This window comes from Hoplias malabaricus, chromosome 15 (genome assembly GCF_029633855.1).
Source record: "Hoplias malabaricus isolate fHopMal1 chromosome 15, fHopMal1.hap1, whole genome shotgun sequence".
Classification (NCBI taxonomy): Eukaryota; Metazoa; Chordata; class Actinopteri; order Characiformes; family Erythrinidae; genus Hoplias; species Hoplias malabaricus.
The window spans coordinates 22,255,580-22,278,428 of NC_089814.1; the positions used below are offsets into that span (position 1 = coordinate 22,255,580).

Consider the following 22,849-nt stretch of genomic DNA (forward strand, 5'->3'; position numbering starts at 1 on the left):
TACATAAATCCTTTCATGTAATCCATTCATTTAACCAAGGTAACTGTATTAAGAAAACTTTTTATATTGTAAATGTATCAAAATACAATTTTGTTTTCTAAAAATGGCACAACCAACTACATGCTCAAAGCTGGTATAGTCTACATGGAAATGTTACGCCAAAAGAATAGGATGCTCTGGAGCATCCACACATGAGAATAACATTACCAAAGCACCGTGCCAAGATTCTGTTGGGAGACATATAACATTTCCAAACTCTACTCTGTGGAGAGGTGTAATTCCACTCTCAGAAGCCATTGATGGATCACCATCCAGTATCTCTTGGGATGACTTGAAATGGCGTTTGCGATCCAGACCTAATCATAATCCATAATCATCCATCCAGTCAGGTCTTCGTAACAATTTTCAAGCATCCAGTATGTGTATAACAGTAACACTAGTCTGTACATGGATGCTACAAGGAAGGCCAGTGGAGTGTGTGATAAAGTCTATCTGTGATACTGTGTGTGTCCGTGCATGCATGGCATAATTACACAGGGCTTTTAAAGAGGATGCTGTTATTAACCAGCTTTGTCAGCATGTGGCATGTGGCTAAGGAGCAGTACACTGATGGACACATTCTTAAAGCATGACGGACAGCTGGGCAAAGTATACACACACACACACACACACACACACACATAAACACATGCTTATGTCCACAAACACATTTGTTCCTGTGAATTGTGGGAACATTAAATGGACATATCCTAATCTTATACATCTATACACAACTACCCATACTCTAACATTTGAACTGTAACTGTAACTGATTTACATGGTTTAGACCACTTTGTGGTTCTCAGAAGGACAAGACGTCCCCACACTGTATGAGTGTGAACAGGTTTTGTTCTCCACCTTGTTATATATTCCTGTTACACACACACATAGACACACACACACACACACACACACACACACACACACACACACACACACGCACACTGGTTGGCACCACTTTTAGGCTAATTACTCTAGCAGCCATGACTAGAGGAGCTCTTGGACCAAGCCCAAATGGGCCATCAGCACCAGAGCTGTGGATAGTTGAACTCCTCACTCACCGTGATATAATGCATCTCACACATGCCCACACTCACACGTCCAACTTCCACACTCGTTAGTCCGTTTCAGGGGTCAGAATGAAGACTTACTGGTTCAGCAATAAAATAAAAGAGAGCTGATTTAGTGGTGTGAATATTTTGCTCATCTTCTGGCAAGTAAGGACATCATAAGGTCCGTTGAAAGGAGGTGTCTGTTAAAAAAACAGACAGCATTAGCATAGCTTCCATATGCTAGATTAAACTGCTTCAGCTCAGTACTTATCATTACTGTGCATTTATTTTAATTACAATTACACTTGACAAGAGCAGGAAAAGGTCAAGTGGAAGTTGCAGAGCAAACACTTTCTTATTGCTCTTACAAACACATGCACACGTACTCCTTTGCTCTCTGAATTGCCTGCAATTTGGTTTCAGAACAACTGTTCCTTTCCCCCAGCTTCTATAGCTCAATGATATCTTTAGATTGAAATGTCGCAGCTTTTCAGAGGTTTTGTGTGAATCGGTGTCACTCTTAGGAACAGAGCTTTGGACTGCACAATAGAAAATATTGACAAGAAAAAGTAAGCCTGTCTCTGTATTGAAGTTTACCAAATGGCACAGTAGAATAGCACTGAAGAAGACAAGAACAGATAGTATAGTTTTAGTTCATTCAGACATACAATTTTTTTCTTTCTTTTTTCTTATTTTCTTTCTGGATGGGTGTTTTAGCCTCTCATCCAGTTAACAATGGGGTTTTAAGTCACTGCAGTTTACATATGTACAGGCACAACAATGCTTTTTTTTAAAATACATTAGTATTGTATTTCTTTTGTGTTTTGGGTAATTTGGGGGGTGTCCTATGGGTTCATAACCTTAACTGTACTTTACTGGTTTATATTTTCATTAAACTCTATTGCAGAAACATCCAAAAGTAGTGTGCTAACTTATTTTAAAAACGATTAATGAGTTACTGAGATGCACATCCAAGTCAATTCTTCAGTTATTAGTAGTTCTTTGGCAACAGACGTTAGAATTTATATCTGTAGAGTTGAGAAGATCTGTTAAAAGATCTGAAGTCTGAGTCAGAGTTGTGGTTTTCTAAGGCTATGTTCACATTACAGGCCTCATTCATCAATTCTGATTTCTTTTTTGGATTTGGCTGTCTGGACAGTTCACACAGGCCTCTTTACCACTGCATGGCCGAACTGTTCTGAGCATGGATCAGGTTGCTTTTCCACATGGACATGGTTCATCACAGAACGCTTACAAACACTGCTAAGCCCAGTTTTCTCAGCACAGTTAGCCAACCATACTAACCATTCTTAAATTATTGTCTCTGTAAGCTTTTGCTTGAATTAAGTTATTCTGCATTATGAGTAAAAAGTGCAACCACTCCTTATATTTTAAACAAACGTGAATTATATGACATGTTGGTAGTTATAACCTGCCTTGACCACATGAGTCCTCTTGTTGGCCACATATATTGCAAGTGTCTGCGGGTAAGTGCCTTTTATTGCCACCTTCGTTCACTTTATTCACGTGTTATTCTGTGTTTCTTTGCACACACACACAAAAAAGAAAAAAATCATAACTTGCATAATTATTACAATTATTACAAGTGCTGTACAATTCCTGCTCTTGATTTAGCAATGGAAAAAGAAAGGTTTGTCCCTACAGTTGAAAAGATATTCATATGCACTTTCCCTCCTTTATCAAAACACAAACCTCATATTTGTGTTACAATTCATTTTATTAAAACAGACACATTAGTAGCTCATGTGTGCATCACTTTTTGCTCAGAAGGACAGTGAACAGCTTGACTGAACATGATTAGGAAGAGAAGGCAAGAAAAGAAGGTTGCGTTGAGAGATCGGCTGAAACCCAGATGTCTCCTACACCCTTTGTAGTGCACACTGTTCATAAAATAATGGCACTCGTGTAACTTCACATCTTCCAGTCGAACTAGTGCCCTGTCTGTGTGTAGTAGTATCTATGAAGTGCATTATATAGGGAATATGATGCTTTTTTGGGATGCAGCTTTAGCCTTTCATCCATAGTTCTTTTGCCGTGCTGCTAAACCCCCGTTCACATTAGCAGGCGACAAAGCGACAAGCATCAAGTCATTTCCTGTGGAAGAAAGTGATTTGTAGCTATAAGCAACAAATCAAGTTGAGATTTTTTCAAGGGAAGCGTTGGTTCTGTCAGTCATGACCACGCTGTACATCATGGGTCTGGTGCGTCGAGATCAGGGGATGCTGTGCCGCGAAAAGTTGAGCCGAGTTTAACTTTTTGCAAATGAATCTGGCCAACACGATGCGTCTATAAAATCAGAAGATAGCTGTGTTTGCCTGATAAGTGCAAACACCCACTCATGATTTAATTGGATGATGCAGAGAACACCTCTGTATACGCCCACATGCGGCCAGTTGTAGAGGTTCGATGCATTCACATCTGTCAATGCACCAGAGCAGTGTAAATGCAGCCTAAGTGCTTGCGTACAGACAAAACAACGCATGAAATCTGATTTGAATGTTCACCTTCGTGTTGCATGCCAACAAACTGCAAACAAAACGAATTGGGCAAAATAGAATTTGACATGTCCACACTGCCCTGAAAAATTAGATTTGAGTCACTCGAGCCTGGTAATGTAAATAAGTGAACTGAGTGCAACATGAGTTGCAAATCTGAGACACATCTCTAGTTTTAAATGCGTGTGTAATATAAAATGAACTGTAACATCACAATTACATAGTCATAAACAGGCTTTGAAGCTTTAAGCTACATATATCTTGTTTTTCATCTGAAATTCATTGATCTTGCTCTTTCATTTCACATCGCACTTATAATCACTTTATTCCCCATACATTCTCCATCTGCATCATTACTTTTCATCTTCTCTCAGATGTTAACACACAAGCATACACCTTGTGTGCTACACAAGCTGTGAACACACACACACACACACACACACACACACACACATACATGCACACGGCCTCAGGTGTTTGAGCCCAGCTATTACCTTATCTGCCTGTTTTCTCTCACTCGTTCCAAGGGCTCCCCAATGAACAGCTCCCAGCAATCTACAGAGGAAGAATTTAATTCGCATTATTATTAAAAGAATCACTCACTGCAATCTGTTGCAAAAACACCATCTGCTGGATCACTCGTAGGACCTCCATTGCTTATTAAGCAGAATTAGATGATGATTTCCTCTTCTCAGCTTTGCCTCCTCTCTCTCTCTCTCTCTCTCTCTCTCTCTCTCTCTCTCTATTTTTTACTTTCCCCTTAACTTCCTTCTCCCTCACCTCTCAACTCATTCATCTTAATACTTTTTATAGTGCCCACCAGCTGGCTTCGCAGTTTTTGTTTATCCTATAGATTTATTTATGAATATTAGGGGCTGAACTGATTGGCAGGTGGATTAACCCCTTAACAGAGTCTAAAGCCACTTTCACATTTTAACTCCAGACATGCTCTCACTACAAGAAATCTTCTGCTAGGTTTAGGGATGGATTTGTGTCTGTGCAGCACATGCAGGAGGCACTGCATCTATTCTCTAAGCATTCTCCAGAGCATTCGTTCATTCATTGTATGTAACCGCTTGTCGAGTTCAGGGTTGTGGTGCATCTAGAACCTACCAGGAATCACTGGGGGCAAGGAACGTTGTATCTTCAAGAAATTGAGAGATGTTAAGACTCTCTTGTTTCTTAAAAAAAATAAAAACAAAACAAAACAAATATATATGGATGTTCTTTCAGTTTCTACAATGAAAAAGTGCATGCCCTCCATTAGAAGCCACACCAAGCCACCCTTTGTTCAAGTGTGCTATTAGAATACTTTGTTTAAATTGAAAATAAGTGAGTATACTTTGAGTTTAATTTTTATGTATTTATCAGTGATGCACTAAACAAAATAATGCTTAAGTATACTTGATTTATACTGACAAGTATACAGAAAGTTTAAGAATAGTTGGCGTATACTTGTACTTAATCTTTTGATTGAGATACACATAAGAATGAATTATATTTGGCTTTAGTGGTGACATTACTGACAGTAAATAGAATATGAGTGTAACTGTTAACCAGTAAATCACAAACAGAAACATTTGGCTTATTCTTCCAAGATTTGAGCAACATGATTTCATTAATAAAATGTAAATAAATAACTAAAAAAACATGCATACTAAAACATTCTCATTTGTATGTTGAGGGCGTTTTGCTTCATCATAATTTGGAGTTATTTAATGTTTAGTAATTGGACCCCCCCCCCCCCCACACACACACACACACACCCACTGGTGGCGCTGTTTTTCACCCAAAGAGAACAATGATGAAGCAGAGTTTTCTATTATGGATAAACATCCAAAACACTCCTTTTCTAACTTTATGATAAAATATGTATGTTTTCATCATGATACCAGGGTGGGACTGAGAGCACTGGAACAGGCTTAATTCATATTGTAATCCATTACAATTATAAGTGGGCTAGAAGTATATAACAAGTAAAGTTGACCTCTATAGTTACTTACTTACTATAGTATAGTTGCAGATGTAAACTCAGTATATATTTATACACTAAAAATTGAGCCAATTTAGCCCCAAGGATTATTGAAATACAAGTATACTACTAGTACATTGATATAATATACTTAGTGCATAAAGTATATTTGGGAAATATACTTAAACATACTTAAGTATACTTAATAAAATTAACTTTAAGTATACTATTGTTTTTTGGGTAAACAAGCCTTGATTATGTCCCCACAACAGATTGTAGATAATGCAGAACTAAAAGTATTTTAACTGAATAACAAAATGCGGTGATCTTTTTTAGGCTCATGTTTAGTTTCCAGTTAAAAATGCTGTGCTGTTGAGCTGGAATCTGCTGTTGCTACATCAAAATGAGGCTGATTTGATTTGGCCAGTTACGTGACATAGGACTTCATCCGATCTATTCTGATCTAATAAACACAAGGCCAGTGAGCCACTAACTAACATCCTCTTGCACATATTTGGAGTATCATGTAAGATTAGTTCTCCCTCCTACTGACCCTCCACAAACCAGATTATAGTGTTCAGATACATTTTTATAAAAAAGTTTTAGTTTACAACAATCTCAATTTGTCCTTCCCGTCTCCTCGCTGATCCCAGGTGGCAGTGAGTCGTCCTGGGATAAGGAAAAACTCCAGTCCCCGCCCTCTTCTGGAGCCCAACATGGCCTGGCTCACACTGGCCTCCCTGCACAACATGGCCTGTCTGGTTCCCACCTCAGCTCACTACAGCAGAGCCATCTCCTGGCCAACCGTGAGTCTCTCTTCCATTCACTTACTTTGTCACTAATTCACCCATTCACTTGTTCAGGGCATCCATTATGAGTGCAGGGATATAACCCCTACCAGTTGCCATGTGCAAAAATAAGAAATAAACTATTTTTCTTCAAAACTGTTATATATGTGTCTTTAAAATTAGTTCCAGGTTATAATCAGATTTGCAGCAGCTAGAAGCTGTGTCTCTATCGCTATCACTGTCTCTGAGTCTTTTAAAAAATGGGAGGAGTTCTAATTTCACTTTAATCTCTTTCATTTTATAATCACTTTCAAATGACGGTCACATCAGCCAGTCAGCTGCACAGAAAAGTACTAGCTCAGAGTGCTAGAAAAAATACATTTGCAACCAATTAGGTAGCTGTTGCTTGGCAAAATTAACCTGATTTAAAATGACGTACCAACATTTCTCATACTACAATCATTGAAATGATGAGTGTGCACCAAATGGGCTATATTTTTATGCTGGTTTTGCATTACAGTATTTAAATATTCTTGTTCTGTTGATCTTTTACTTCTGTGGCTAAAGGTCATTATTTGGCATTGGCATAGAGTTGTATTCTCTTGTTTTTGGCATGTGCTGATTTATTTCTGAGCAGGTTGATGACGGCATTCAGTTAGTTTTGTGCTGTTTGTGTTTAGGCTGATGTGCTCGAGGATGTTGATATACTCAGTCCAGTGGTTAAGTGTGCATTTCACACTTGGCTGTTTTCTAATTCACACTCACAGATTATCAGACTGAAGTCCTCTAATGGGGAGAATTGTTTGTATTTAAACAGCTGCAGTGCTTTGAAAAAAGAGGGATTTAAGAGTCAGTGACACAGCGTGTAATGTCAGCAGCAGCTCATATGAGAATACTCATAAATTGATGAATAATTGCCCACTTGACTATACACACCATACTGCTGTTCTTCCGGATGACCGTTTGATCCCTCATCCTGCTTGTCTCCTTAAACACTATGCTTTTTCAATCACTTTTCATTTATTCTATTCATTTTTACGGACTCATTTTCATGGTTTAGTTTTGAATGTATTGTGTACACTATAAAGCAAATGGTTCTTACTCATTAAAGTGTCTATAATAGCACTTAGCTGTGGAGAGAATGTATTAGTGCATGGTAATAATTATGAATGCACTTTTTCTCTCTCCTTCTGTCTCTCTCTCTATCTCTCTCTCTATCAATCAGGTCTGGACCTACCCTTCATGATGATGCCCCACCCCCTGCTGCCCGTCAGTCTGCCACCAGCCTCTGTTGCAATGGCAATGAACCAGATGAACCACCTGAATACCATCGCCAACATGGCCGCTGCTGCACAGATGCACAGCCCTCTCTCTAGAGCAGGAGCATCGGTCATCAAGGTAGTGTATACACACAGAGCTTGTAAGGGCTGTTCAATAAGTTATCATTATAGGTATGAAGTAAAACACATATTTGCATTGCTCAAGTTTCCGCAACATACTTGTGTTTCTCAGAATGGTTTAGTTTCCATAGTGATTGCAACAAATTTAATGATCAAAAGAGCTGATGCATAAAATTGTATTTAAAATTTGATCGTAACCGATGCATAGTGTTAATAATGGCATATATCTCATAGATTAGTTTTTTTTTAAAAAGCGACAAATTAAGTATGAATAGGCTACGTTCATGATAGCTAACACTGAAATGGTCTAAAACCAAAACTCACACATAATTTTGGCTACAATATTATACCCAAGAACAGAACAAATGGATGCACGTGCATTGGCAGCCCTTTTTCCTCGATGGAACTCATAGTGAATGCAGTAAATTCTTGTCACTTACCGGTTTCAAACTACTTCATTTTAATTTCTTTTTGATTTTTTTTTTTCAAATTCAGAAAATTACACACAGTATGTATCCCTCTTGTTCCTTGCAGACACTTTTAAACGTGTATGAATCTGAAGTTTGGAAATTGCAGATCCCCCTGGTTTTGTTATCTTGCACTAATTAAATGTTAACATAAGAGAGAGGAACGACTGTGGCTTTGTAAAACGTTTAGCACTGGGGACATGGAATCAGAAGAATTTAATACTGAAAGCTTCTCAGCGCCTTCGTAAGCTTTGATTATGTTACACTGAAGAGGAATTAACAGTAATTTATATTCAGTCCACATGTGGCTTATGATTGGGAATTGTAGACAAACAGTTGAAAGAAAGTTGCAGACTCTAGACATTTTCTGATACAGTGTAATTCTCAGCTCTCAGTGTAAAGCCATGTCTCAAGTGTGAACCTTGGTTCTCATGTGTCTTCCAGAAGATGAGATCACCAAGGGGCAAGCATTTTTCAATGCTTCAAGTGCACAAGTTCTGAGAAAGTATTAGTGGTGTATCAATCTATCATATATGATTGTGTGGAAGGGTACATTTTATATATTTTTAAAGCAAATAAATGTTTTTGGATTACATTCTACTTAAAGTAATTCAGTTTTGTGTATGACCAGTCTATCTTTGTATTTGAATAAGGAATGTGTGCAGGACAGTCCTTCTCCGGCTCCATCTCTGGAGGAGGCACCTCGTCCCGGCTCACAGCCATCTTCTCACATCAGCAGCAGTGTTTCCAGCTCACCAAACCCACATCCACAGAGCCCTGAGCACTTGGGTGTGTACACACAAACACACACATACCCACACACACACGCACACACACACACACACATATAATAAACTGAATATCCAAAATTATACACATACCCATACTAGTTAGTAACTGTGCTCAGTTTGGGTTCTTTTGTACACGGGCCTAAAAGCACAATGCCAATTCCAAGCAAAACCCAGTGTACACCAGAGTCATTGATGCAGTCTACTCCTTAGAGCAATGTCCCAGCATGCACAAACCACATTTAAACTCAGATGTTTATATTTTACAAAAATGTATTGCATTAATACATACAGTATCCATAGAAAGATTTCATTCTAGTGTAGCCAGCGCATCACTGCTTCTAACGTTTGTTTTTATGTGAAACTATAGAAACAGAGCTAACGAGCTAACTTCCCTAAATAGAGACTATTCATTTGCATCAAAAGCTACTACATGAATTTGTTGACACAAAATTTTCTTGCATTTCCCTGCTGTTTAAACATTTTTTCTGTCATCACTTTTCGTATTTGTAGTAGCTTGTTCAAAAGCAGTCTGAACTTTTGGGATCCTACACAAAGTCCCTGCAAGCATAAACACACACACACACACACACACACACACTTTCATGTTGCGAATGCTTACTCTGTGCTTATGTCTATAGTGATAAATTCAGCTGATGGAGAGATTGCAGACAGAGAGACTGGAATTAATATGAAGAAGATTATCAAAGAGAAAGGTAAGAAGATATGTGTATATTGTTTGCTTTGTGTTTATCCAGGAGTGAGATGACAGGAAGAGTTTACTCTCTTAGAACGGATACCTTTTAGAAAAGCTATATTTATGTTTTTTTATTTAAAACCTAAAATATTGAAATATTTGTTTAATACGCTTAAAGATTTGTCTCTGACTCGATTACCCATCTATTGCAGAGTGTGTTCAAATCTATCACCATCAGAACGTACTTAATATAACACCTCATTTAGATTGTGAAGCTGTTTCCAAAAATATCACTGAGCTCCCTTTGAGGAGAGACTTAACCAAACATCTTCATTTAAACACAACAACTACTTTTAACTACTGCTTTCTACAGGCAATGCCTACTTTATCTGCTCTGTTCACCATATAGATGCACTTTGTTGTGCTAAAATTATAGACTGTTGTCCATCTGTTGCTCTGCATTCTTTTTTGGCCCCATCCCACCTTGTATTTTTGTGGGCAGGACCCCCACAGAGCAGGTATGATTTGGGTGGTGGATCATTCTCAATGCTGCAGTGACACTGACTGACTGTGGTGTGGTGGTTTTGAATGTGTTGCGCTGGTACGAGTGGATCAGACAAAGCAGTCCTTGCAGAAGCTTTTAAAAACTGTGTCAACTCACTGTCCATTCTATAAGACTCAGCTGCCTCAATGGTCCTCATCTGCTGCTGCACAGTTTGTGTTGGCCATCCTCTAGTCCTTCATCAGTGGACACAGGAGGCCGTTGGCTACATATTTTAGTTTTGGAAGACAATTTTTAGTCTAGCAGTGAAAATATATTTGGCAGCAGTGAAGGGAGAAACAAATATAATACTTAAATTTTAAATATTTAAATTAAATATAAAAGCTTCTAGACACATTTAGTGTGTAGACCAGTGTACTTCTAGTCCTTGTACAAAGCGGGTTCCAGTACCCTCAAAATAGTAGTTACTGGTTCAAACCCCAAGACTGTGTATAGCCCTTGGAAAACCACCACTTTAGGCATTCATCTGCTGGTGATGACAATGTAGTACTCTCGTGTGAGTGATATCTATTACTATTTATTAGCTGTAGAAGCAGCCACAGTGTCATGCACCTGGTATACCCAATGGGCTACACTGGCACCAGCAACATATATGTACATATACATGTATATGTACACGCACATACACACACCACACACACACACACACACTTTTGTTATTTGCTGTCTGCTGAAAAATGCTTTATGAAGAGTCCCAAGCTTGTTAGTTACATTTGCATTGCATCTCTCTGTGACCATATATCAGTGTCAAAACCAATCTCTTTTAATTAATGACTTAATTAGGGGCTTAATTGAACATGTATGAAGTTCTTTATGATGCATGGTGTATATGAAGTGTGTGTGTGTGAGTGAGTGCTTGGGTGAATGGGAGAAAAAGAAACAAAAGGAATGAAGGAAGGCGCTTCATAATAATACAGTAACTAAACTGACCATTTGATCTTAAACCACAGAAAATGTGTTCTTGTGTGTGTGTGTGTATTGAGGGGGGTTGGTGGCTGGGGGTGGCGAAAGGAAAGAGGCAGGTGTGTCGTTGATCAGTAGTGAAAAGGTTTTTTTTTTTTTTACTGAAGTCCATGTGGGCACAGTTGCTTGTAAGCGAGTTGCTTATTCTGTGCAGGTGTGTGTGTGTGTGTGTGTGTGTGTGTGTGTGTGTGTGTGTGTGTGTGTGTGTGTGTGAAGCAGATGGCAGGCTCCAACTCACAGCGAGCAGTACGGGGAGGAGATGGAGCAAAGATGCCCGCAGGCACTCTTAAAGAGATTCAATGTGCACCTGGCCTGTGACCATATTTTATTAATGTGTCTGGAAAAGAATCCGCCCCAAACACATACACACACACAAACACACACTCACACACAAACACACACTCTCACACACACACACACACACACACACACACACAATGTTATTGTTTTTGTAGAAAGAGCTGTGCCCCAGCTACAGTGAGATGAGAAAAAAAAAAAACTGGACTTCATGGAATAGCCTGCGATATAGGTCAATGATCACACACACATTTACGCACACACACACACACACACACACAGTGCTTTTGGTGTGCATTTTAATTGTTAACACATTTCCTTATTTTCACGATGTTAGCACAAAACATACGGAATCACAGACATTTGTTCCAGTTTCATACACATCAGTTAAAGGTCTGTAGTTCGTAACTTATTTACACACACAAATAGAGCATTACTCTGAAATTTAGATTTAAGAATGTTCTTAGTCCAACTCAGCTAAGCACTGCGTTTTGTGTCTGAGACTGACCTGAACCACACAGAACAGCCTATGTAGTGTTGTGGTAAAGAAAAAACCTGAATCATTATTACGTTTTCACAAAACACGAAGGACAGCTACTGTGTTCAAATGATGTAATACACAAAAAAGAACAACAACTTTGGACAGTTATGATATAAAATATGAAACAAACTACACAAAAATACTTCAGGGAAAAAGCATTCTTTTTATCTGTGATCGTCTGTCCTTCATTGTTTGGATGCTTTATTCTTTTGCATTAAGTTTTATGGCTTATCAGTCCTGAGTTGTGGGCCCTATGGACCCTAGAGCTGCATTCTGTCAGCAGTACAAGTGAGTAAGTCCAACCAGGCAATTTGTTCTTGTTTTTTTTTTTGTTTGCTTGTTTTATAGAAAAATAAGAGTAAACTTACAAAAATGATATTTGGAAAATTATTTCAAAAGCCAATGGAGCAATTGGTTCCAAATGAGGATTGAGTTTCAAATGAGGATTACAGGGTCTAAAACAGATCCAGTGCCAGATTGTGATACCTGAAGGGGTTCACTCACTAAGGCTGTGCTATGGTGATGTCCCTGCTGCACATCCCGAATGTGGATCTGTTGTGTGCTGATGAATTTCAGATTTTTTATCAACACACTTTGACATCCTTCTTATTAGTAAAGCTGTAATTTGACTGTTTAACTTTTACAATCTTCCAAGTTCATTAGGGTGCATCCTCACTGAAGGGCTAGTTAATTTGTAAATATTATTAGCCCAAACTGTGTGATATTGTGTGTGTGTACGTGTGTGTGTGTGTGTGTGTGTGTAGGTGTAGTGTGTATGTGTGTGCTGGTGATGATAAACAAAGTGACGTGGTGGTACATGGTGATAAATGGCCAAGCCTGAGGCCAGGAGCACCTTGTTTCAGCGGGACTTCAGCAAGTGAACCCCTTCTCTACCTCTCCATAAATCACTCCTTCTCTCTCCCTCTCTCTCTCTTTCTCTCTCTGCCTTTCTCTCTCACTCCTTACTCACTACAGGTCAAGCACTAACAGTAGCTGTGTTTGCTGCAGGCAAGGTCTCTCCCCTTTCCTTACTCTCTCTTCCGTTCTTCCGTTTCAGAGAGAGAAAGCGAGGGGAGGGGGGTGGGGAATACTGATCTAATTTGGGTTGGGCCTAGTTTCGTTTATATAATACATTTGAAATCATGCTATCATCAGTCATACAAGAGTCAAATACAAAAGTACAAGTATTAAACAGATTTAATAAATGTTTATTTAAATAAACTTTTAAATAAACTTAATATTTTATTGTTTTTATTGTTTTACAGTCTACACCAGGGGTGAACAACATGCAGCTCCCAAGTTGTGGCTCATCCATTCATAATAAAAAATATAGCTATATAATTGTTGGCTTTTTTTATCCTTGGGCAATTCAATATTAATTTTGAAATGGGGGAAAAAAGGGGAAAAACCAAAAGTTTCTGACTTATCACATGGAAATAAAACAGTAACTTTCTCTGTCCCTTTCTGGGGCTGTGGTCAGGGTGATTCGATCTGAGTTCATTTTCACCTTTTCCAATTGCTCTCTCTGTTCTGTTTCTCACAAGAGAACCACACCCTGAAATTGGTTTTACACACAGCAATTTAATTATGCACAGGCTAAGATGTAAAATTTCCTATGCCAGTCCATTAGAGCTTTGCATAGGGCCCACCCCACACTCTTTCTACCTCCAATATGTCAGTTATCATCTATCACTGAATATTTAAATCATTCACCTAACCACTAGGGTTGCTGTGCCCCACCGGCACTGTTAATGCATGTGAGTTTTAGGTTATATATCACCAAAAACCACAATAACAGAGCATGGTTCCCCACTCACCTGCTCTGTACTCCACATACCTAAAACACACCTCAGCCATTCCACATTTAAGGTGTACTTCCACAGCTAGTCTGTGCTTTCCTTATCCACATCCACTGACTACAACTGTCAGCTAGTTCTGATAACTCCTTCACAGCTGGCCTTAGCTTTTGGCTCCCAACGCTGAACTGCACAAGCAAAGATGTGGCAGACTTGACTACAAATCCCTTAACACCTATTTCCACTGGTCTTACATGTGCCTGCTTCTGCTTTTCCTTTATTACTACAACCACTCGGGAATGCATTGCAGCATGCTAATACCCTAAACATTATGACTCCATGTATTAAAGAAGCTTCCACAGTATCTTCCACTGTGTCACAGGATTCTGGGGAAGAATGTAGGTTTTCCTAGAGAGTCTACTCTCTGTTTCTATCTTAAAAATCTCTTTCTTGCCCACAGTCCTGTGACAGGGGCAGATATTGCTCTGAAATATCCAATGATATTTTCAGAGTCTGGTTCCAAATCTGCCCCACTGAGCGGCGTCTTTGTTCACAGTGAAAGTGGCAGAAAAATGTCAAAACAAATAGAAAGAGTGAAGAGTAGTCCTCTTCCAAAGATTCTTTAAGCATCTGAAATTTAAACAGAGTCGACTCAATTTGCTATTGCCATAATAAAATTACAGTAGCTGTAGTACTGGTAGCTGTGTGTATGCAACCTGTGAATCTTGGTAGTAACCTTTTTTCCACCTCGGGCCCTTTGTGTCTGATACATTGGCCACCCCTGACCTATATGTTTTTGGGTATTGGGCTGGTAAAGCTTAGGGTCATCTTGATTGTGGTTGTGGAGGTTAGGAACAGCACTTTAAGGAAAATAGGTGTGTCCTCAATGTGAATCCTCATGAAAGATCCAGTGAATCTTAAACATTCTTTGCACATCTGTGCTTTGTGAATTGCTAAGGAAATGCCACTAATGGATCTGGAATGTATATTCATGTAAACAATACCACTATAAGCATACCACTATGTCCAACAAAATTATCCGTGTTTAGAATGGATTTTTGAAGTTTAGGTTTATTTCTGACCTTTTGACTCCTCTAAAGAAGCACTATAATGTTTATTACCCAAACTTAGGTTCTAGGGAAAATGAAGTATTTGTTTTAATGTTAGGCTTTTTCAATATATGCTATGAAAAAGAATAGCTGCATTGTATTTTCCACTGAAGTGGAAAAGTGACGCGCTTCTGGTTTGTTTGTTAATATGTGTGGCTTAAACTAATGTGGTGTGCAAGTGGTCACCAGGGTACTTACAGAAAAATGAGAGAGAGAGGGAGAGAGAGAGAGAGAGAGAGGGAGAGAGAACATGAGAGACTATGAAGTGTTACTTGCCGTGTTTGCTCCGTCCAGTTTTCCACAAAGCTGATATGTGGCGTCTGGTTACAATCAATGTTTCCCTTCGCCATTATGAAGTTAGCTGCACGGAAATGATTTGAAATGGCCTGTAATGATTTCTGATAGAAATGTGCGCTATTGTTTCACCCTTTGAGATAAGCGAATCGGTAAATCAGTCAAAACAAAGGCAAAGAAACCCTCCTTCCCCCCTCCTTAAGCTGATGGAAAGAAACAAAACCCTTAGCTCTGTGCCAGGAGCCTGTTTTGAGTGTTTGGCTACGTTTCACAGCCTAGCCTCTTAACTTTTTTAGTGCGAACACCGTTAGCCGTAGTGAGCACTGAGCAGGAAAAGTAAATACACAACAAAGCTTGTTTTTTTTCCCACCACCATTTTGAGTTTGCTTTCCCCCTTGTGATATGGTGTGTTTATTCGAGGACGCTTCCCTCAGATATGTGCAGAGGGGACTGTGGGCTCGGCTTTGAAGCCTCCCTTTTTGATCATTAGGTTGATTGCTGTTCTAAGCTGGTTTGTGATGGTTTAATTAAACCACGGCCTGTGGCTGAGCCCTCATGGCCCCCGAAGGAGAAGGGCTTTGGCTGGAGACTTCCAAGGTTTTGCTCTCAGAAAAAAAGGCGGGAAAAGATGTTTAGCCAAAGAGAAGTGGCAGCATGTTGGAAAGTCAGAAAGTGAATTGTTACAGTTTGCAAATTTGGGGCAAGGTTAGCGCGGCTGAAAGTCACCCCACATAGAGATTTTTTTGGACGGGATCGCCAGTGATAAATGAGTGGAGCTCTTTCTCTCCCTATCTCCCTCTCTCTTTTTTGTATGTGTGTGTGTGTGTGTGTGCGTGTGTGTGTGTGTGTGAGAGTGTGAGAGTGTGTGTGTGTGTGAGAGAGTGTGTGAAATGAAGACAGGTGCTTGTGTTCTGCTCTGGTTCTGTACAGTCTGTTAGAGGAGGTTTTTTGTTCTTGACAGGCTCGTGAAGTTGGTCGCTCTTAAAGGCAACATAGACAATTCTGGAGAACTACTGTCCTGTATTTCCTCTGTATTCAAGCAGTTAGCAGTCTCCTGAGTTTGGAGTCAGAAAACTCTCCACCATCTAGATGTAATTTCTCTGCTGCAGCTCAGAAAGCCTGAGCCATTTCCGCCTGAGTCCCTTAGTTATTCTACATTGACAGAGCTAAGGCTGCATGCCCATCACTGGAACCTTTTTAAGGGCTCAAACATTCTCTAAATTTTATAATTGCTAATATAAATATATAATATAATATAAAATAATTAAAAATAAAAAAATGTAATGGATGAAAATTGCGAACTTTGCATTTGGCAGATGACAGTAAAACAAACCAAAGCCGGTGCTATACAAGTAGACAAATACACACTGCTCGAATGCTTATATTTGCTTATATTTTGGTTAGCTTCATCAATATCAGGATGATACTATGTTGACTTAATAATAGGAAAACCACGTCTTCATCACATGTCTTCATCACAAGAACAATGGCCAAACTTTATATTTTTATTTCTACACAGCTTCACATTCTTTCACTAACTTCTAATCTTTCTAATAACTAACCGGCACTAACCATGTTTTTCTCTGCACCACTGAATCTGTCCCTTGAGATACCTGCAACTCCCCAGCCGTTCTTATGTACACAGGTTAAGGGGCTGAAGAGTGTTGACCTAGTATTCTTCCCGCTTAATATTCTGCATACTACTTCTCATAGGGTAATTGGCGGTGAGGAACACTCATTAGGCTTCATTTCATCTCCGCATATTCATTAGGCACTGAGGTTGGAGTGGCATGCAGTTTTGCCTCTCTCTCTTTTTTTTTGTTTGTTTATTATTAATTTATTTACAGGCATATTTGTTCATTTAATTTCCAGTTTCTTGCATGCCTAGCTTTATTTTGGAAGCTCCCTGGTGTTTTGTTTGTTCTTTCCTTTTTTAGTCGCTGTGCCTTACAAAGAGTTAAAGCTTTGTGTAAGTTTGGTCATTTGTATTTAATAATGTGCCAGACCAGCTCAACTTTGATATTTATGCTACAGGGAGAATGGCAAGTTTTTAATGTCTTATCTTGCAAGTGGAACTTTTATTAAAACCCTGGAGCCTAAAATATCATGAAATACCATAGTGGCCAAATTTTCATTTCTGCTAGAAGTTTGCTCTCTTAAGGAAAGCAGTTTATCTACCCATCTGCTGCCTACCTACTGCACGCACTCATCCACACTACGATACCCAGATTACACAGAGAATATTCAAGCCTCCTCACAGTTTATCTAATGGTCAAGCCTATTTCTGAAACCTCTTTTTCACACCTTTAGTGTAGAACTTTTTTGTAGCGGCGGTTGAGAGGGAGAGAGATTTTAATTATGAACATTGGCCCAATCTGGTACCATTTGATCAAGCTCATTAAGTGCTTCTCAGCTTCTGTGTGTTTCCTTTTTCAAGAGGTTTTTTTTGTGTGTGGGGGGGCTTGTAATATAGCCAGTATTTCAACCCTCCATTGACTAACGCTCCCAGAGCCCTGCTCCAGGGCTTATGTAAAGTTAAAGAGGTGATCACTGTGAGAGAAACTCCCAAGCTGCCAATAGAGATTAGCTATAGTTCTGTAAGATTTGTATGGGAATAATCGCACATGAGCTTATTTGCTTGTCTTTTGGGCATGCCATTTGGGCAGGACCCAACTTTTCAGTCCTAAAGGGTTAATCTAAGCTTAGTATTCTGTAGTGCCTTTTTTGGTTTGTTGTATTGAAGAAGTGTAGTTGTTGTGTGTTCCCTTTAGGAATTTCTTGCTGTCCTGCTGTCCTTGGTGAGTAGTCTGTGATTGGAGCATTTCTTCCAACTATAAATACCACCCAGACATTTGGATCCCCCCTGCTTTAGGAGTCCCCTGGCACTCGCTGTCAAACGCTACCATCTTGTTGGGAATAAATATAGAGTTGGCAGATCTTTCTTCCTTTCTCTCTTTCGCTTTCTCTCTGGTGAATTAGGGCACCAGAAGACACATATCTAGCCACCATGCTGTTTCTCTCAAAGCCTCTCGTGATGCAATCTTATTCTCTCTGTCTCTCTCTCTCTCTCTCTGTCTCTCTCTCTGCTCATTTTTGTCTTCTGACCTATAATCCATATTAATAATTAATTCAGGTTACATACTGATAAACAAAAGCTTGAATCTAGTGAAATTATTATTTTTTTAACAAATTATTTGAATTGTTTGAGCCAAAGTAGATGAACGACTACTATAAAACATATTTAAAAGTAGAGAATAGTCTTGTGCAGAGGCTGTATGATGCTGTTCATATTTCTGTGATTAAAAAGCTTTTATCACTTTCTATGATTTTGACTTTACGTTGGGGCATTATAACGGTCCCAGTAATGGCTACGTGTGGCCTAACTGCAAATTCACTTATAGGTAGATAGATAGAATGTATTGATTATGAAGGCTCTGGACCCTCCGGACCCTGAACTGGATAAGCTGTTATAGAGAATGAATGAATGAAAACCAGTTATCCAGTTTAGGGTCATGGTTGGTCCAGCACCAATCCAGAATCACTGTGTGCAAAGAAGGAACACACACTGGATGTAGCACCGGTTCATCACAGTGGAAACATATTGACGCTCTTGAATAGCCAATCTACTTACCAATGTGGTTGGGCTGTGGGAGGAAACCGGAGCACCCGGAAGAAACCTACACAGAAATGGGGATAACACATCACACTCACCCGGGGCTGAGCTTGAACTCTCAAGGCCAGGACCTGGAGCTATGATAGTGCCACCATGCAGCCCTTTATATAATCGTATTTATATTAAATACAATTTTTTTCTCTCATTAAATAGAGAATATACAAAACACGTTTCCAAATAAGTTAGAATTTTTTAAAAAGTGTAATTAAAACCAGAGTCAGTGATTATTTATTTATTTATTTATTTGTTTGTTTATTTATTTAACTGACAAATGTTCAAAGAAACATTTTTTTTCTTCATTTATATTTTGTAAATATGAATTCATTCATTCAATGTCTTTATCCTCTTATGCAGTTTAGAGTTGCGGTGGGTCCAGGGCCTACCCTGAATCACTGGGCGCATAGAAAAGAAATTCATCTCAAACACAAAAAATTATAACTTGCACACAAAATATCCAGCTCTGACCTTTGTGCTCCATGACTTTTATGCATGAGCTCTCAGAGTTTTGTACACCTGATCCCTGAGTTTCGCAAGCAGTTTTAGCACAAACTTCTCACGTGGGAGGGTTCTCTTAGGGTCGCGTTCCCATTGGCTTATGAGTTTTGAGTGACAACTCATTGCTCTGGACGTTGTTCACGACTCTGAGTGCAGAAAGCATGTGTATTTTGGCTTTGGGACTCCGCATATGCCGAATATCATGCATATGAACACTTATGTTGCTGATATTTAATTAATTTCCTCTTTCATAATATTTATACAGATAGTTCTTTTTGTTTGAACTGTTAGAGAGTGGCGTCTTTAGCATGGAAAATCTGGTGGGGCACAGTCAGTGAAACTACATAAAAACCTAGACTACTTCCTGAATTAATTCAAATGCAAACACACCTCATCTATAAAATCAAACATTAGATACATAACATAACATTACATAACAACACGCAACACGATTTACAGTAGGGGTTAGCAGACGACAGGGATATAAGGTAGAAATGTAAGTTTTATTAACTTGACATATTATATTGCCTTGTTAGTAAAATCACAGCCAGTCATTGCAGTACTTGACAGTATAAAAACATTAGTATATGTTAAATTTTCACTTTTCTCCTTTCTGCTTCAAAGATTGGGGGCATAAACTACATTTACTTAACCTCTTCTTGTATGCAAATCTTTTATTTTTTATATTGACTGCTCTCAGAATGGGGCCCCCAAAATTGTGTCCCGCAGCTAGTTATTGAAAGTGTGTTGAACATGTGCACAGTGTTTTTAAATGGATGCTGACAGGCTAGCCCCTTTGCTCATTAAATATATATGTATATATGGTGCTGGTCGTACAATTAGAATATCAAGAAAAGGTTGATTTATTTCAGTAATTCCATTCAAAACGTTAAACTTGTATATTATACTCATTCACTACACACAGACTGATATATTTCAAGTGTTTATTTCTTTTAATTTGATGATTATAATTGACAACCAATGAAAACCCCAAATTCAGTGTCTCAGAAAATTAGAACATTGTGAAAGGTTCAATATTGAAGACACCTGGTGCCAAACTCTAATCAGCTAATTAACTCAAAACACCTGCAAAGGCCTTTAAATGGTCTCTCAGTTTATAGTTCTTTAGGCTACATAATCATGGGGAAGACTGCTGACTGGACAGTTGTCCAAAAGACGACCATTAACACCTTACACAAGCAGGACATTGCTAAAGAAGCTTGCTGTTCACAGAGCTCTGTGTCCAAGCACATTAACAGAGAGGTGTAGCGAAGGAAAAGATGTGGCAGAAAAAAGTGTACAAGCAATAGGGAGAACCGCACCCTGGAGAGGATTGTGAAACTAAACCCATTAAAAAGTTTGGGGGAGATTCACAAAGATTGGACTGCAGCTGGAGTCAGTGCTTCAAGAACCACCACGCACAGACATATGCAAGACATGGGTTTCAGCTGTCGCGTTCCTTGTGTCAAGCCACTCTTGAACAAGAGACAGCTTCAGAAGCGTTTCACCTTGGCTTAAGACAAAAAGGACTGGAAATCAACTCAACTCAACTTTATTTTTAGAGCACTTTAAGAAACAACAACAGCTAAAGTGCTGTACAAAGATGGTTATAAAACAAAAAAAAAGTAACCAAAAATCAAAGTCCCAGAGTCTGGAGGAAGAGAGGAGAGGCACAGAACCCACGTTGCTTGAGGTCCAGGGTAACGTTTCCACAGTTAGTGAGGGTTTGGGGTGCCATGTCATCTGCTGGTGTTGGTCCACTGTATTTTCTGAGGTCCAAGGTCAACGCAGCCGTCTACCAGGAAGTTTTATAGCACTTCATGCTTCCTGCTGCTGACCAACTTTATGGTGTTGCAGATTTAATTTTCCAGCAGGACTTGGCAACTGCACACAGTGCCAAAGCTATCAGTACCTGGTTTAAGGACCATGGTATCCCTGTTCTTAATTGGCCACCAAAATTGCCTGACCTTAACCCCATAGAAAATCTATGGGGTATTGTGAAGAAGAAGATGCAATACGCTAGACCCAACAGTGCAGAAGAACTGAAGGCCACTATCAAAGCAACCTGGGCTCTCATAAAACCTGAGCAGTGCCACAGACTGATCGACTCCATGCCACGCAGCATTGCTGCAGTAATTCAGGCAAAAGGACCCCCAACTAAGTATTGAGTGCTGAACATGCTCATACTTCTCATGTTCATACTTTTCAATTGGCCTGCATTTCTAAAAATACTTTTTTTAATTGGTCTTACGTATTATTCAAATTTTCTAAGATACTGAATTTGGGGTTTTCATAAGTTGTCAGTTATAATCAACAAATTAAAAGAAATAAACAATATTGAACAATTTTGAATGGAATTGCTGAAATAAATCAACTTTTTCATGATATTCAAATTTAATTTTAGATATATATAATTGAAATATTGATTATGTTGCACAAAACTTCTGGTGGGTCCAGGCCTCACTGGTCCCAAATATAAAAGTATAATATTTTTGTTCCTTCACCTGTTTTTGTTTATAATAATAATTATTATTATTTATAAATATTAATGATTATTAATCACGATCAATTATTTATTAAATTAATCATTCACAGTTAATCACAAAAGGTAAAATTTACAGTTTACTTTGCAGAATTGTATTACATTTGTATTTATTAAAGGAGCAGGAACATTCTCTCACATTCCTTATTATTTGTCAAATTACTTTTTTCTCCGACCTCCTGTAACACAAAATGCCCATATGGCATTTGTTAAAACAGATTAACGCTAGTCTTCAAAGTAAAATATGAGCATTTAATTAATCTAATAGCAATTGTAGAAAAGGGAAGGCTGACTATGTTAGTAAACATGATAGGTTTCTGAACAGGAGCTCAAGCACTCATATAAATATTATTTTACAAATAAACAATAATAAACGCAAAAAAAACCCCCATCTATTTGGGGGATTAACATACAAATGGATATACATGCAATTTGAAATCTCTCCAGTGTGTCTCCACTGCTGAGCTGCAACGCAGTGTACGTATGTGCAGTCCAAAATGCCTTGGCACGGAATTGTCACTCAAAAGCTCATTAGCCAATAGGAAGGCACCCCTTAGAAAGCAGTTGGGCAAAAACTGCTCACAAAACTCAGGGATCACACGCACATAGCTCATGCAACATGTGCACAAACCTCAGAGAACATGCACACAACTCAGAGAGCTCACGCACAAAGGTCATGGAGCACAAAAGTCAGAGCTGGATATTATGTTTGCCAGTTATAAGTTTTACCTTTGAGATTAATATTTTTATTATTTTTGGCACAAATTTGATTCCGTAGAGGAAACCCATGTGGACGCAGGGAAAAACACCAAACTCCTCACAGGCAGTCACTTGAGGCAGAGCTACCTCTGTTGCTCA

General features: G+C 38.9%; 1 protein-coding gene across 1 annotated transcript in view; it reads left to right on the plus strand.

Annotated features, from left to right (window-relative positions):
- dacha (dachshund a) overlaps positions 1 to 22,849 on the plus strand; it is a 157,108-nt gene that overhangs the window by 110,098 nt on the left and 24,161 nt on the right. Inside the window, exons 4-7 of the mRNA XM_066645434.1 lie at positions 6,233 to 6,385; positions 7,593 to 7,765; positions 8,888 to 9,023; positions 9,664 to 9,738. Of these exons, the coding sequence (XP_066501531.1) occupies positions 6,233 to 6,385; positions 7,593 to 7,765; positions 8,888 to 9,023; positions 9,664 to 9,738 (537 nt within the window). The remainder of the gene's footprint in view (positions 1 to 6,232; positions 6,386 to 7,592; positions 7,766 to 8,887; positions 9,024 to 9,663; positions 9,739 to 22,849) is intronic.